This window comes from Crocodylus porosus, unplaced genomic scaffold (assembly GCF_001723895.1).
Source record: "Crocodylus porosus isolate Cpor-Errol unplaced genomic scaffold, CroPor_comp1, whole genome shotgun sequence".
Classification (NCBI taxonomy): Eukaryota; Metazoa; Chordata; order Crocodylia; family Crocodylidae; genus Crocodylus; species Crocodylus porosus.
Window position 1 is genome coordinate 2668489 of NW_017728905.1, and position 16657 is coordinate 2685145.

Here is a 16657-nt window from a genome sequence, read left to right on the forward strand (position 1 = left end):
ACGATATCTGGCTGGGGTATTATGATCCCAGCACTCGTTCCTGCCCAGGGCAGGGGGTCGGACTTGACGATCTGTTCAGGTCCCTTCCGACCCTAGAAACTATGAAGTGTTGCAATAGCCCATGAATCTTAATGGCCTAACCCGTGTGATGTAAGAAGGGCATTGGGGAAAGCTGAGGAGAGAGCCCTGCGGGATTGTGCACCAAAAGAAACTCTTAAATATCACAGGCCCGTAGGTAGTCCTCCACCATATATAGCTTCCAGCAAGCACCGATAATATCATGAGTTGAATTAAGTTGCCTAGGGACTCTCCTTTCAAGCATTGAGCAAAATAGTTGGCTTATTCAGGCCAGAGCCAGACTCTGATATGGCTAAGAAGCAGGTTTGGGAGATAAACAAGGAGAGGAAGACTGAGTCGCCGGCCACCCCCCGATGAGCTCGGGCCGAATCTGCAGGCAGCGAGTGCAGAGCTTCCCTTCCCCATGGCAAATGCTGGAGTTGAGGGTATTTGAGTGATGGGAACCATTGGGCACGTAGGCATCTATTGCAATCACGTGTAAAGGTGCAAGTGAACCCCAGGAAGGAGACGCAGTCTCTCTTTGGGGAATCCTTGGTCTTGCACGCTTAGTGAAGCAGACCCAACCCCTCCATGTTCAACAGGGAGTTGGGAGGGGAAATAGCTTGTGCAGTCGTGCCTCATACTCGGGGAATCTTGGCAAGGGACTGAGCTCCTAACAACGTAGCTGCTCTCCATTTGGCACATCAGTCGGAGATGGAATTCAACTGCAAGTAGATGAAAGAAGGAGCCAGTAATTGTGTCAGGAGCAAACACAGTGCAAGTGGTAAAGGCAGCGTGGGGGGGATGATTCTCTCGCTATCAGCAGCACTCAGGCGAGCGTGGGACCCCACTGAGTGAAGCTGAAAAGAGCAAATTCAGTAAGTAATAATGACTCGATGGGGGCGACTCCAGTCTGAAACACCCTCCGCAGGGGACAGGGCCCGGTAATGTATGGGGACAAGGGCTCCAAAGGTGCTCTCTGCCTCCATCGCAGGTGCCCAGCATGCAGCCTCACTCCTAACCGCTGGCATTTGCCTCTTCCCCAGCTGGGCGATCGGGAACTGGTCCGAATGCAGCCGGAGCTGCAATGAGGGCGTCCGCACGCGCAGCGTCACCTGCAAGCGCAAGATCTCCACCACCGAGGAGAAGACGCTGGATGATGCCTCCTGTGCCCAGCCACGGCCCAAGATGCTTGAGCCCTGCAACAATCAAACGTGTCCCCCAGAATGGGTTGCTCTGGACTGGTCAGAGGTAAGGGCCCCTGCTCCAGCACATGGAGATGGTAGCTGGCATTCAGTTTGCAGAGGTGCCATTCACTGAGGCAGGTAAAGACTATCCAGAGCTACTGGAGCGGGTGCCATCGCATCCTGGAGAGGCGATGCTGGGAGCAGTCCTTCATGGACCCAGGGGACAGAGTAGATGGGGGTGTATTGGGACTCGCTCAGAGGGACCTCCCCAGTGTCTGCCCTGCCAGGACAGCAGAGCTGCATTCGATCCTCTGCTCTGACATAAGGATAAGCCGAGGTTTCATTAGCTACAGTCAGCAACGTGCCTGTGATTGCCGAGGGAGCTCCACAGGGCCATGTGTGGCCCCTAGTCTGTTGTGTGCACAAGAGAGTTTGGTGCTCTCAGCCCCAGTGCAGAGGTGATTGCAAAGGATGAGAGCCTGCTGGCCGAGTAGCTGGCACACGAAGCGAACAGTCAAGGCTCTTGAGGTATCCCTTGAGCAGCTCGGGCAAATGGGTGCCCAGTCCAGGCAGGCTCCATTTGGGGTGCAGTTCTTTGGGAGAGGGCACTGTGCAAGACTAGAAAGATGCTGCAGCTGCCTGACTATGCCTGGACCAGATCCAGATCCTCCACTGCCGAAAATAAGAGCATCTACACGACAGCTGAAGGTGCCCCCACGCCATACAGCTCCAAGCACGTTAGCAAGGTCCCGCTCAGAGCGGGGCACACAAAGCTAGAGAGAGAAGAAATGACTCCTTAGTCATCCAATGGACTCCGTGGCAGAAGGGGAAATAGATGTGCCATTGCTCCCCCCGCCATCCTCCACCTTAATCACTAGATCAGGGGGCCTCACACCTGCCTGGAGGCACCTTGTGGTGAAGGAGAGACTGGCCCAACGGGGATTACTTAGCTTGGAGAAGAACCAAATGACGTGTTAAGATGAGTTCTTGGGTTTAGCTGGCCCTCAGCGGTTGTTGGAGAGACCAGAGGTCAGGGCACTAAGGACGGATGGAAAAGGGATAGGAAAGGGGATGCAGTATTTTCTGAGGAGCGGCAGTCAGCTGGACAAGGCAGCAGAATGACTCAGAAGTACGTCAGCTCCTCATCCCACCCATTACATTTAATGAAATACTCACGAGGCTTGACCCACCCCTTGCAACAGCCTGCGAGGGTGGCAAAGAGCCCGCTGTGGCTCTCGCCCAGCTCCAGTGTCCAGGCCGCAGTGCTCCCTGACTGCGCCACGTCTCTCTTTGCAGTGCACCCCGAGCTGCGGGCCGGGTTTCCGCCACCGCATCGTGCTTTGCAAAAGTGGTGACCACAGCTCGACCCTGCCGACCTCGCAGTGCCCCGAGAGCTCCAAGCCCCCTACCAGCATGAGGTGCAACCTCCGGCGCTGCCCGCCCCCGCGCTGGGTGACTGGCGAATGGGGAGAGGTACTGAATGACCTACTGCCACTTACTATTTGGGGGGCCCAGAAGTTCCTAACCCATGCTCCAGAACCCCCAAATCCCTTTGCAGTCACATACTTTTTTAGCCTTAGCGCCGAAGTTGGCCAAGCAGCTCTGCCGTGTCACAGATGCTGGGAGAAGCTGGGCTTTGCACTGCCCGGGCTGGTGGGGTGAGGGAGAAGGGCTGCACTAGCTAGTGTCATGACTGGTTAGCGGGGTGGAGGGACCAGGCATGGACTCTAGCCCATGGTGGCATGAGGGTGATCGAGCCTGGAGTCTGTCAGGGACGCCAGTGGTCACACTGGGCTTGGGCATCTGTTCTTCCTGGGTATTCGGGGTGTTCTGGCTCAGATCCCCAGCTGGCCTGCATGTCACCCACTGAGACCCTGCGCTCATCTGTCTGCAGCCGAAGTAGCCTGTAGGACAGAGGGGCAGCAGGGTAGCCTACCTGCCCAGGACTGTAGAGCAGCCGGATGCAGAGCTGGGGGCTTTGCTTCCTGCAGTGGGGATCGGTATTGTAACTAAAGCGAGGCAGCAGCAGCCCCAGGTGCCAAATAAAGGGGCTGGGGTGGGTGGGAAAAAATAACAGCCACTGTTGCTGTCACCTGGCCGTATACCACTGGCACCAGCACCCAGGAGCTGCTGCTGCCCCCGGTGCCAAGCTGCCCTGCTGCACCTCTGACGGGGGTGTCCCACAGTGCCCAGCTCTCTCTGCACGTTGGTACATGGCATCTGTCGCTGTCTCCAGCACCCTGTGCATGCCCCTACTGACTCCTTGCACGTCCTGGGCTGTAAGAAGCCTGGGCACGGTATAGGATTTAGGGCTGGAGGGACTTACTGGAGCCAATGGGATAATTCCCACTGAGCTCCCTTGGGTTAGATCAGGCTGGACTGCGGGATAATTGCTTGCATGTGAGATCCCTGTGGCCAGCTGGCGTTCGGAAGTCACCAAGGGGCACTTAAATCCTTTGGTCTGGTTACAGCCTGGGGAGGAGGGAGGAAATCAGGGGGTCAGGGGATGACCAGCCCAAGTCCCTGTTGCTGCATGCTGTTTGACACGGCATGAAGGGCGGCTGCAGCTCTGGATCGTGTCCCTGCAGTGCTCCACGCAGTGCGGCCTCGGCCAGCAGAGGCGCTCCGTCCAGTGCTTGGCCCACACAGGGCAACCGTCCAGCGACTGCGTGGAGTCCCTGCAGCCGCCGGCCATGCAGCAGTGTGAGACCAAGTGTGAATCGGGACCTACGGACAACCCCGAAGGTACCGGCCGATGGGAGCACGGGAGCCGCGGCTGAACCCCCAAACCCTGTGCCTCGCTAGCTTTGCTGCAGGTTAAAAATCTGCCCCCGGGGCTCCTGTGGGTTGGTACAGGGGAGCCATGCTGCAGGGGGTGAGGCACGGGGCACCATAAGATCTGACGTCTGCCTTGAATCAGTGCTGAACCAGCCGCCCGCCTGCAGGGAAGTGGATCAGTATACTGATCTCGCAGCTTGTCTACACCGGGGAGTCTGCCATGACAGGAAGGCTCCCGGGGAGGATATGGCACGTGCCTGGCAGTGGGGTAGTTCTGCCACCTTCCCTAATGACCCACCTAGGCTTTGTACTGGCGTTGTTACCTCAGCTGGGGGGCATCATCCTTCCACATGCCTGGCCAGCGTAGCAAACTTTGTAGTACAGCTCTAGCACCAGCACTTGGGTACATTTGGGAAAAGGTGCCTAGTCTCTTCCCTTGGTCAGCTCATCACTTGCCTGGCGCTCGTTGCTTTTGCTCCTGGCCAGCCTGGGCATTGGGAAGCTACACTTTCCCCGAGCTTGGGGGGGCCAGGGGTCAGTTTGAAGCCCTTCTTTACATCGGGTGTAGAGGCAGCTGCCATGGGGGGGGCAGATTTAATCCCTGTCCCTCTTTTGGTCCAGAGTGCAAGGACGTGAACAAGGTGGCCTACTGCCCCCTGGTGCTGAAGTTCAAGTTCTGCAGCCGGCCCTACTTCCGACAGATGTGCTGTAAAACGTGCCAGGGGCATTAACGGAGCGAGGCCGCCCCTGTGGGAAAACTGGAAGGCGAGAGCTACGCTGAAGGGCAGCCGAGCCGGGCCGTTCCCCTCCGCCCCTGGGAATCTCCAGAGGATTCAAAGCAAACACTGGTCGCGCTCCTGGTGGGAGCCGGCGACCCCCGACCCCTCCTGCATGACCCCCCCAGAGCCCCGACGGCGGGTTAAACCACTGCTGATGCCCGTGCCACTCCGGAGACCACCAGCGCCAAGCACAAGGGGAGCGGGGCAGTCCCTGTGGCCATGGCAGAGCCGGTCACCACGGTGGGCGGCGGGGAGCGGGGCAGAGCTCGGCAACAAGGACATTACTTGAAACAGACATTGTTATTTATTTAGTAGTGCAAATGGGTCCCGTGGGTGCCAGCCGGTGGCCATCAGCCCTGTTAGCCCCGCCCACCGTGGCGGGGGACCCCATGGCGGCTTGTGATGTCATAGGGGGAGGAGATAAAACAAGTCGCTGGCAGCGAATCAGCATTCTGCACTCCTGCCCTCTTCCGGCACCGAAGGGCACCTCTGTCCACCACTGGGAAGCTGAGCGCGCTGCGTGCCTGCTGCCACACTGGGAAACCGGCCTGGGTGAGGTGGGGGTGGGGAACAAATCAATGGAGCGATGGAGAAAATGGGAAGGAGGAGAGGGGCAAGGGATCCAGCTACCAGCCTGCCCCGGACAGTCAGCACCGCGCGTGCCTTTAGGCTTCTTTATGGTGGAAGAGGAATTGCTGCTGCAAAGGGGAGAGGTGGAGGAGGTTCCTTGGAAGATCTCCTGGATGACTGGAGATCCGCTGAGTCCTGAGCAGCGCCCAGGAAGCAACATGAGATTAACTGGGGGGGTGGATGGGGGCTGTGCATTGTTTACAGGCATGGTTTATTTCGTTTCCAGGTTTTGCAAAACTTTTCCCGGCTGCTGTGATCTTTGTTACGGAGGCGCCTGGCAGGCCCGACCAAGATCAGGCCCCAGTGTGCTGGGTGCTGTACATGTATGTTGTAGGAGACAGGAATGCTCCCAGTCTAAGTATAGATGATGAAGAAAGGCTGGAAGGGGGAGGGCAAATGACTTGTTGAAAAGATCACTTGGCAGCACAGCTGGCATCCGAGTCCCTAGGCTGGGGCCCTGTCCACTGCCCAGCTGGCCTCTTTAATTCACCCCCTATGCAGTCAGTCCCCTTTCAAAAATCAGCAGCCTCCCCACTTCCTTCCAGGCTGAAAGAGCTCCCAATCCACTCCTCCAGCTCTGCCCAAGAGGACACCAGCAGCCCTGAGAAAAGAGTGACCTTGCAGCTCCCCCACGGCATCCTCCATCAGGGTTCACTTCCTTAGTATCTGTGATGTAGCAACCTGCCAGTTCCCTTGCCATCCAAAGTCTTCCAGGGCAAGCAGATCTGGGCCAGGCCTGGATTTCCAATGCAAAAAGCAAGTGGGTTTTATTTTTTTTATTTTTCTTTTTAAGTTTCAGGCCTTTTGCATCATAAAGATGGAAAATTCAGCACAGCCCCATGTTCGGTTCCCTTGGCAGGGAAGATCCAGGGACGCTGAGAGGGCTTGTCTGGGTAACCCTCTTCTCTCAAATGGCCCTTTCTCCCCTGCCCCAGTCCTTATCTATTCATGTACCTTCTACAGTATTATCTGTTCACCAGCCAATCACAGCCTCCCAAGTACTGTGCAGTTCCCGATTGGCTGGCAAGCGGGCATCGATAGCTTTCTTCCCGGTGGAATGCTCCATTCCAATATTTTCGCTGGGGGGGGGTGGTGCAGGGGTTGTTTTCACCATTTTATATAAATATATATAATAAAAAGTGTTTAAAATACTAACTCTGAGAAGGAGGAGCAAAGTAACGGCATGATGTATAATAAAGGAGTAGCTACCATCCTGGGTGCAGCGTCTGGTCTGAGTGGCATTCCTCAGCTCGCATTCGCCCCAGGTGGATGTTCACGTGGGGCTCAGGTCGTGTGCTCGGTGGCCCATTGCTGTCCCTGTCCCAGACTTCTCCATCAGACACTGAAGCTTGCCCTGCACCCCAAACAGGGGGTCCTCAAAATGTATTTGTCTGGTGACTCATTACACACCTTTTCCACCCCGGTTCTCCCTTTTGGAGACATCTGTGAGTTCCTCCCAGAGATACGGCTTAAGTGCATACTTACAAAAATTCACCGTGCAGGTGAGAAGGGAGCACTGTGAAGTCCACCCCAGATCCCTGGAGCAGCCTGGATCCTTGGAGGAGGCAGGTGGATTGCCCAGCACCGGGGAAAGCTTGAAGGACACATTGCAATTGGCCCTGCTTTGCACCCTCTACTCTGTAGCATGACTTGCCCACTTTTCTCTTCCCTTCCTGGGTTGTCCCTCAAACTTGGCAGATTATTCCTGGAAGGACCACCTCGCATTCAGCCCATTGAAGCTCGGCAAACCCCAGACATGATCCACATTAAAGGTCTACCCAGAACCTCATAGCGTCACCAGCAAATGCGGAGGACTCCGGGGCACATCCAGATGAGCGGGAATATGTGCTTTGCAGTGCCTCAAGGCTTTTGAGGTGCCACAAAATCCACGTAGCCCATGTCAAAAAGTTCCCCATGCTGCATATTTGCAGTGTGGAGACCGGGAAATCCTGGTATCTGGGGGGGGCAAAACAATGCACCCAAAACAAGTGTGGCGGCACATATGGCTACAGCGTGCACCACCAGAAATCAGAGCCATGCTCCAGCTGCTGGGCAGGGTCTGCACACCCAATCACCACCACTGTGACCCTGGGAGGCCCCCAGGACCCCTGAGGCTGCTGGGGCCAGGTCAGGTGCTGCCCCAGCCTCCTCTACCCCACCCGGGGCAATTTGCTGCGTGCCGGAGCACGCATGCAGGGGTGTTCCTAGGGGACAAGGAGTGGCACAACTATGTGCCGCTGCTATTTGCACCCAGGAAAACACACAGGGATGCACCCCAGGAGGCTGCAGAGGGAGAACAGCTGGCTTCTGCTTGCAGCCAGACTGTACCAGGCTGAAGCAAGGCCCAAGCTGCCGAGCAAGGAAATCATGAGCGAGACGCCTGCCAGTTCAGTACAGGCTCATGGAGCTGCCAAAAGCATCCTCTTTTCCAGGATTGCAAGAATCGAGTCCCACCAAGCTTGAGGCTCTTTTAACAGAAGACACAAATGCAGCATGTATTTGCCCTCAGGTTTGGGAGCATTTAGGGTGCTCTGACTTCATGTTTTCCAGCTTTCTTCTGCAACTGCAAGAGTGATCAGTGTAATTTTTTTTTTTTTTACATGAAAATGGAGATTCTGACAAAACCGCGACTCCAGGAGGCGAGGCCTTAAGAAAAGGGCCCAGATCAGGGCCCACCCCACATATGACAAGAGTTAGCTGCGTGGCCGTTGCCTCGCCCTGGACTGCAGGTGCAGGAACTGGTCTTATTCGTCCAACAACTGCCACAGAAAGTACAGCTGTCTCCATAAGCAGAAAGTATTGTCATCGGTCTCTCAATGTCCCCAGCTCATCCCAAGTCTTGTCTGCCGCCCAGAGCATCTGCTGCTTTGGCGAAGCCAGCAAAGCCCTCCAGTCCGGATGCAGCGTAGACAGCTGGCACAGTTCGGAGGTAGGTGGTCCAGTGAAAGGTCATACCAAGAAATCCCATTTCTCCCTGAATGCCATGAGCCAAGCCGACAGCGGGCTCTGGCTGGCATGACTTCATCGGCACCCGAAGCGCAATCCGTCCCATCCCGGGTAAAACTTTGTCTTGCAAGCCGAGCCCCGGGCAGGCTGCAGTCATCCACTAGATGTCCTCCCAGCCCTGGCGGATCAGCACCCAACCCTGCACATGCCGCCCATCTGCTATTTTTGGAGCTACAGCTTCTGCTGTCTCATCGGTCCCTACCACAAACGGCACGAAGGCATCACGCCTGCCAGCGCCATGGGGCGCAGTTCTTGGTGCCGTTTTGTAACCGTCCCCACTCAATTAAACCCAAGGCCAGAGCGGCTCAGGGCTTATCTACGCCAGCGCTGCTCAATCAGCCCTGCAGGGCCGCTCCATGGGCCGGATTCTGCACAGGGTCAGGCCCCACGTGACCGGGTCTAGCCTCGTACTGCCCAGATTGGGTCCCACACCCCTGGATCTGCCTTGCAGCACCCACATGGGGCCTTGTGCACCCTGATCCAGGCCTCGTGCTGCACCGATCGGGCCCTGCACCTGACTGTAGCACTCCCCACAAGTCCAGAAACTTGGCAGCAGGGGAGCAGCATTTAGCGCTGCCATGACTGCCCACCACCAGGTTTTCAGGCCCATGAGGAGCCCTGTGAGCTGCACGATATGGCTCCATAAGCCATGCCGTGCCATGCCAAGGTCCCCCTGTGACATATGACAGATGCCCGAAACGAGGGTGCAGGGCTGCCGGAGAGCAGCTTGGGGCACACACCGGTGAGCATCTCCCAGCGGGGTGCACCCAGGAGCAGAGCAACCCTCCCCTACATAACCCTGTAGTGAGCCACAGGGCAAAGGCTTTGGGTTTGCTTTTATCACTTCTTGTTCCAGCCCCCACCTCCTTATGGCTTTGTGTGTCATACAGACTTAGCTCCATCACCCCTTGGGCTGCAGCCAAGACCCCAGTCCCCAGCACCGAGCCAAGGGTCCGTGTGCTCACCTTCTGCACAATGTGATTGTGCGCACGTGTGTGTGGGATGGGTCCTGGCATAGGTCAGGGTCTGTCTGTACTGCAGATGTGTCGACTACACTCCTGCATCCCCTCCATGCAGACACCCTACCAGCATGTCACGTGGGCCCCGCACCTGTATGGCTTGCTCTGGTCTGCAGCTATGATTCAGCCACACCAATGCCCAGATGGTGTTGCCAGCTCTCAGAGTCCTCCTGGCAGTAATGGGATGTCGCGAAGCCCACAAGCCTCAGACCGCTCGGATACCCTCAGCAAACTCCCTCTGCTTGACCGCCTGCTCCGCTGTGCGTATGCGGGTAAGAATCCACCTGGGGCTGGTGGGCAGAGTTGACATGGAGCCGGGATAAATGAAAAGGCATGTTTCAAAACCAGGCCCTAATGAAGAGGCACTGACCTGCTCAGTTCCCACCTCTGGGCATCACACCAAAGGGATGCAGAAGAGCACCTGCCACCGCTGCCATTCAGAGCTGGGAACCCCAGCAAACCACACACGTGTGTAAATGGAGTCTCCTCTGAGAGCACGCCTCCAGACCCGTTGCTTGCCTCGATAAGATCTGTCTGACATGGCCTGTGGTTTTCAGGGCATCACAGTTACAATCCTCTACAATGGTCATATTCCTGTTCTTTTTTTTGTCCTGTTTCCATAAGTTGTCCCTAGTTAGTGCAGCACCCAGGTCATGATACTGAGCTATTCAGGGTGCACACAGGCCCACGGTGCGACTCGCACGCCACAGGTAGGTGCCCCGCTGCCTCCAACTCACATTGGTGCCCTGCTCAGGTTGTGCAAGTTTAACCTAGTTTTATTCATCTCCGCCCATACAACTTGTGGTTGATCGGTACGTGCCTCTGGGCTGCCTTTCTCAGCATTTCACCTTGGGCAATCAAGAATCGTGAGTCAGGCTCCAAGATTGGTGAGGTTGGCTTCAAATAATTAGGGCATTTTTAAGCAGTAAAATATGTTGGAGGCTTTCTTATTTGCCTTCTGATTTCCGAGTCTTTCACTGGCCCTCGCTTCATTTTCAAGCCTTTCCCTCTGAGTATGGGGGCTAAATAGTTAATCTTAGAAGAGGAAAGTATAGACACTTGAGTTTCTTCTGAAGTCTCCTAATTCCAGGACTGGTGGCTTTAAGGACTACATTAAAGATCTCAATACAGATCCCCACGGATACACCCGGTGCTCCCACTCCCCGGCTGGCACTCACGGGGGGGGCACCTGTGTCCCCTCCTGCCCCGGCGCTCTCGTGGGGTACACGTGCACCCCCGTGCACTCCCTACACATCGCCACGGCCTGGGGAGCCGGTAACGTGGCCTGATAGGTAGGTGCCCGTCTCTAGATCAAGGCCACGTTTGCACCTGTTGAGCCTGGAGCATTTTGACGTTGAGTTCCCTGGCAAAAAGCCAAACACCAGTTAAGTCTGCAAAAATATCTGCAATTGTTTGTCTATCTGCAAGGGGCTGGTGAAGCCCTGCTCACAGACACCAGCCCTCCTGCAGGGAGCCGCGGCAGTCTAGGAGCAGGAGCACATCCCCAGTGCTGACTCCTATCCCACGGTCGTGGGAGCTCTCACCAGCTCAGGTGTGCTCCGAGTCCGGGGTTTGCTCCCTGGTGCCGACTGGGCGAATGTCGGCCCCTGCTTCTTTTTGCTGTGACCTCCGCCTCCAGGTAATCATCACGGAAGAGCTTGCGATGAGCTGCAGTGAGCTTTTCTGAAGAACCACTTCCCCGACACATCGCTGATCACAGGTACCAGCTACATCGCCAGCTTCCTGCAACGGTAGTGGGGGTGTCGGCAGTTGTCAGCCAGCTCTTCCCCTGCCTGTGGTCAGTCCAGCTCAGAGCAATTGCACCAGGAGTGGGTGTTTGGGAGCTGGGCTTTTCCACGAGGACTTGGCTACCCAGGCCAGGATCCGCACTTAGCCAACCCTGCACAAGCACTGTGTGCACCTGCCTTGCTTCTCTCCACATCAAAGGGAGGTTCAGGCTATGCAGATGTCTTGCCCATAATGCTCCCAGTTCTTGGAAGATCTCTCTGGATCAGCTCTGGTAGTCAGAAAACCTTTGAATTGTCAACCCCTTCCCGGGTTTGGCCCCTTGGAAATCAATGACGGTTTTTGCATGAGAAGGAATCTCATCCCTGGGGTCATTTGATTTGCCTGGGGTTGCTAGGTTGTAGGTCACAGAGTAAGCACTTCCTTGGCCCTCTTACCACCCCATCTCCCCAGTGCCCCTTTTGCCATCTCTTGCAGAAAGACTGGGGCTGTGAGAGTGATGAGGGGAAGTGGGGGAAGCAGAGAAGACAGAAAAGCGGGGGGAAAGAGGAGATTCGCTCTACCCTCCCTGCCTCTTCTTGGCTGGAGAGGTCTGTGGGATGGAGGCAGGGGTGCCTGTTTCTGGTGGAAGGAGGCAGCATGGATGAAGCAGGGGCAGAGAGGAGCTAAGGGGAGCTCTGCATATTGGGGACACAAGGCTCCAACGAGAATCTGGCCCATATAGCTCCTCCTAGGATCCCCAGCCCTACGCCACAACCCCCTTGTGCTGGCCTGGGTGATCACTTGTCCGGATGTCTTGTCAGGAAGAAGGGGCAGGGCTTCTCCGGTCCTGCTGAAAAACCAACATTAGCAGTTCCTGGCTGGGTAGGCTTAGATCGTTGCTCAGAGCTGACAGTCATGCCAGGGCCTTCCCCTATCACCCTGCCTAAACATTCAAGGCCTTGATCTCTGAGCCTGCAGTCGAGCTCAGGTGCCTCCATGTTCTTACTGTAGTCTGTGTGTGCAGGGACCCCGAGCAACTTAAAAAGCCTCTGGTCCCTCGTTTGTGCCGCAGCCCCTGGTCCCTCATTTATGTTGCTTCCCCAGCTTCAGCCAAGAGCATTGCAGCACTCGAGAGACTAAAGAGACCTATTCAGTATAGAAAAGAGATGTTTGTGGGGGGACATGAGAAGGGTTAACAACCTACTGAATGGCCATGAGAAAGTAAATAGGGATTTATTATTTACTGTCTCTCACAGGACAAGAATGGGAGGTCACAAAAATGAAGCTAGGAGGCAGCCAGCTTAAAACTAACGCAAGGCAGTGCTTTTTCACATGGCGAGTCATGGAAAGTGTGACATTCGTTGTCACCAGCTTTGGTGCAAGCTGATGGTGCAGCTAGGTTCAACAAGGAATTGGACGTGTCCTTGGGTCCTCAAGAGCTGTTGAGCACAGGAGTTAGGGATGGGGAGAGGGACGTGCAGTTCGGCCTTCTGTGACTCCAAAATGACTCAGAAGCTTTTGCTCCAAGGTTGCAGAGAGAAAGCCATTCAAAGGACTCAAGAGAAATCATTTTGGCGCGTTGCTGCTATGCAAGTTCCCAGCTCCGTGCAGCCCCAGGGTCCGGGAAAGATCGCAGAAGAAACTGCTTTGCAACCTTAAAGGTAGCAGAGGCTGCAGGTGATCCATGCGGCCTCCCCGCCTGCAGCCCAGCCCCCCCAGCAGGTGTCTCCCAAATGACAGATGCCTGGCGGAGGCTCAAGCAGAGTTACCCCTGCCCTCATCTCCTAGGTGGGCAGTGTGCGGGGGGGCGGGGGGGAGTTTCCCCGCCTCCGCAGCAGGTTGCAATAGGTAGACAAAGCCAGCTACCCCCTCCCCGCCTCTCCCAGCCCTGAATGAGGAAGTAGAGGCTGAAAAGGAAATTAACTTGCAGATTTCTTGCTGCCGGCAAACCAGCCAGCGAGAGTCAGTGTCTGAGAGGGCCCATGTCCCCTGAGCTGCGGTGACAAGGGTCTGGCACCCCCTCGCCGACAGCTCAGCCCCACCCCACCTAAGGGTCTGCAGCCAGGCGAGCAGGACTCCGGGTCTGCAGGGACACCATGGTAAGTGCAGCAGCTCAGATCACGGGGTGCTGCCCCCTGCTCCTGCTCTGTGCCCGCTGGCTGTCCCTGCCCCCAGCCCTGACCTCCTCTGGGTTCGTCGCTCCTTGTTCTGCGCCCACCGGTGTCACCGCAACCTGTCCTGAGCTGCCCCCTAAACCATCAGGGTCTCATTTGCTCGCCCCTGCTGCCCTGGGGCTGTCACCGGCTTCTGCACAGCGCTGCACCCACTGCTTTTCCTGGCAACCTGCGCTCCTCTGGGTTTGTGAGAAAGGCAAGGTGCAAAGACCCCCACCCTGGGGACTGGGGAAGCTGCAAGTCTCCCTATGCACAGGGAGAGGCAGGGACTGCAAGGGGCTGAGAAGGAAGGAGGAAGGTCTAGTCCTGAGTCAGCTGGGGAGCCCAGGGTGGCTTCGACCGGAGGCTGAGAGCTGCAGGGTCAGTGCTGTTTGAGGCCTGCCATCGCCCCGTCGGCTCCCTGCAGGACCTCACCCCTCCAGGCAGGACTGTCGAGCCGGCTGCATTTGCTCTGGGCTGGGGCTGATGTGATGGAGGAAAGGTGGTGAGATTGTCTGGGTGCTTTGGATACCTTGGAGCTGCACAGCAAGGCCCATGGGGGAGCTTGGGGGGGACAGAGCCGATGTCTCTGGTTCCTGCTTGCCCAGCTTCCCCGAAATGCTTCTGCTTCCTCTACCTGCTGCCGTCCAGCTGCAGTCAACCCAGCGCAGACAGAAAAGGAGCAGGTTAGCACGCTCCATCCCGCTGCAGGGTGGTGGGTGCCTCCAGGAGCTGAGGTGTCTGTATCCAAATAGGAAAGTGCACGGTTGCCAAAGCGTCTGGTTGAGATGGACCAGGCAGGGGCAGGCACCTTTTCTGGAAGCCAGATAATGCAGGAACACTTGGACTCACTAACACCCCTTAGTCAGGCCCCATGGCTCCCCTCCCATGGTTGAGCCATAAGGCACAGGCCAGCCGTGGTCCCCAAGGAGCCTGTGAGTCTTCGGCAACGCCGTAGCCCATGCTGGAGGCTCCCCTAGGAGCTACTGAAGCAGGGGCACCATTTAAAGCCACCTCCCCTGGGGCTACCCCAACTTGCGCCAAGCTGCCCAGCAGCTCTTGCATGTGTAAAATGCCAGCTGCTTCCATCCCTGCCCCACAGCCAAAATACCCCCTGCCCTGCATGGAGCTGGCTAAGTACAGTGCACTCCTGGTGTGAAGGAGAAGCAAATGACAAGCAGAAACAGAAGTGTCGCAAGGCAGCTGCACCTCCGAGCAGAGCCAGGACCTGCCCGCGTGCCCTGGCCCACTCGGTGCCCAGCCTCACCAGAGGCAGAGCTCAGCCAAACTCCCCGCTCCTAGGAGAGCCGTGGGTAGATCTCGAATTTGCAAAGCAGCCTGCAGAGGTTGAGGTGCATCACATAACCCCCCCCCCCCCAAAAAAAAACCCACGTTTTTCTCCAGTTAAAAATAAACTAGAAGATTTACTTCTATGCTCAGAGCCTCGGGGTGGATCGTGCAGTTTAAGAGTGAAGCAACGAGAAATGCATTTCATTGGAATGAATTTAAAAAAGCAATCAGCGGGGCTGTGAACTAGTAGCTTCGTTAGCAAGAGCAGGGAAGAGCCGGCAGGATCTGCCCCGGGGAGGTGCATCTGGAGCCTGGCAGGTAGACCCCCCGCCCCCCCCATTCTGACTTGAACGTGAGGTTGGGTTGGTTTTGCTGCTGTGGCAGCACTATATGCACTTCTGCACCTTTTCAGTCTTTCCGGTAGTTGGGGTGTTGGCTGCAGGCCATGTTTGCTTTGCCTTTCAAAGGTGCCGGTTTGCCAGGCCTTGCGCAGTGTTTCCTCCCCTCTTCCCAGGGCTGCGCAGAGTGTCGTGCTCTGATTGCAGCTGTGCTTTGAAGGGGGCCCAGACTGTTTTGAAGATCGTGCAGCGAGAGGTCTACTGCTTCCCATTGCTCAGTTCTTATTTGGGCAAGACGGCTGAGCTCTCGGCCGGCAGCTGAGCAGCGATGCGGAGTGGCAGTGGCAGTGCTAGCCAGAGGTGGGCTGTGCTGGGGCACTTCTGCATCTTCTCTCACCCTCTGCCCCAGTAACCAGGTAGGGAGTTACACCTTACGTGAGCTGTGTGAGGCTATAGAATTAGACTTCTAGTTTTAATCCTTGTATCAGCTCATCTAAGGCACCAGGAAGCAGGTGATCCCTGCCCTGAGGCTCGCTGCTTGTGCCCATTCCTCAGGGAGGAAAGCTGAGGAACAGCTGGAAATTAAAGCCAGGCAAATTCAAAGAGGAAGTAAAGCATTTGCAGCTCCGAGGGTGATGAACTGGAGGCAAACACTCCCCAGGGAAGTGGTGGAGGATTTCCCATCTCTCCAAGTCTTCAAGACGGCTTGCCCCTCTGCGACGTATGCTTTTAGCCAATCACAGTCACTGGGCTCGGGGCTGGGGGAAGCGGAAGAAATCCTACGGCCTGTTGGATACAGATGTGTACCATCAAGCACCCGGGTCACAACCCGGACGAGCCATATTGCTCCCAGAGTGAAGGATGCTAGAGACAGGTAGCAAGAGCGGAGAGAGAAATGAAGAGGAAAGTGAAGCTGAGAACGACCCTTGATTCCTCCCCGGCTGAGATCAGCACAGGAAAGAGGAGTCAGAGAGGAAGAAGAACCTGGTGTGAATGCAGTTGTGGTCTGAGTGGTTGTTTAGCATTTTCATTGCACGCACTGAAGGAGCACCGGTGGGGGGGGCAGGCCCCTACTGTCCAAGGCGCTGCGCACACACGCACTGGACAAAGGTCCCTGCCCCAGAGAGAGCACACTCGGGGCCTTTAAATCAGGTCCAGCCCACCGAAAAGGTCCCCCAGCCGTTGAGATCTCTGAGGCAGAGGAAGGGCTTGTGTGCATCCCCTGTGAGGAGGGCTCGCCCCCACGGGGCACGTGCCTGCGACTGTCCCCCGAAAAGGGGCACAGGGACAAAACCGTCCAAAAGGCTGCACACACCATTGTCAATCCCTCGCTCTTTAATTCTGGGGTTTTGCAAACAGCTGGACCCACGGTTGCTGCTGTGACCACAGGCCGAGTGGAGGGAAAGGGGAACTGGGGCTATGCATTGTGAAAGTGGCCTACCTAGTTGCTCCCTTAGTTATTTAAAAGCTGCCAGTAAGGAGGAGCTAGACGCCCAGACCCAGGGCAGGCTGCTAGGCACAGTGGACTTTGAGCTGCGCTCCAGTGACTCAGATGGGTCCCGGCAAAAGTGAGAGACACGGCTCATTTTGAGAGGGTGGATCCTAGAAAAGCAAACAACAGTCACAGAGGAGGTCTCGAGAAGACTTTCTCGGTAGCGTGGCTTCACTGTGGAGACTCACTAACTCGTATCC

At 56.4% G+C, this 16657-nt stretch overlaps 2 protein-coding genes across 2 annotated transcripts in view; both read left to right on the forward strand.

Moving 5' to 3' along the window:
• The window catches only part of ADAMTS10 (ADAM metallopeptidase with thrombospondin type 1 motif 10), a 69699-nt gene extending 63052 nt beyond the window's left edge, over positions 1 to 6647 (forward strand). The window contains exons 21-24 of the mRNA XM_019557072.1: positions 1104 to 1308; positions 2541 to 2717; positions 3833 to 3989; positions 4644 to 6647. Of these exons, the coding sequence (XP_019412617.1) occupies positions 1104 to 1308; positions 2541 to 2717; positions 3833 to 3989; positions 4644 to 4753 (649 nt within the window). The 3' untranslated portion in view covers positions 4754 to 6647. The remainder of the gene's footprint in view (positions 1 to 1103; positions 1309 to 2540; positions 2718 to 3832; positions 3990 to 4643) is intronic.
• A 6452-nt stretch (positions 6648 to 13099) lies between these two features.
• Positions 13100 to 16657, forward strand: part of MYO1F (myosin IF) — a 40479-nt gene continuing 36921 nt past the window's right edge. Inside the window, exon 1 of the mRNA XM_019556962.1 lies at positions 13100 to 13283. Within this exon, the coding sequence (XP_019412507.1) occupies positions 13281 to 13283 (3 nt within the window). The 5' untranslated portion in view covers positions 13100 to 13280. The remainder of the gene's footprint in view (positions 13284 to 16657) is intronic.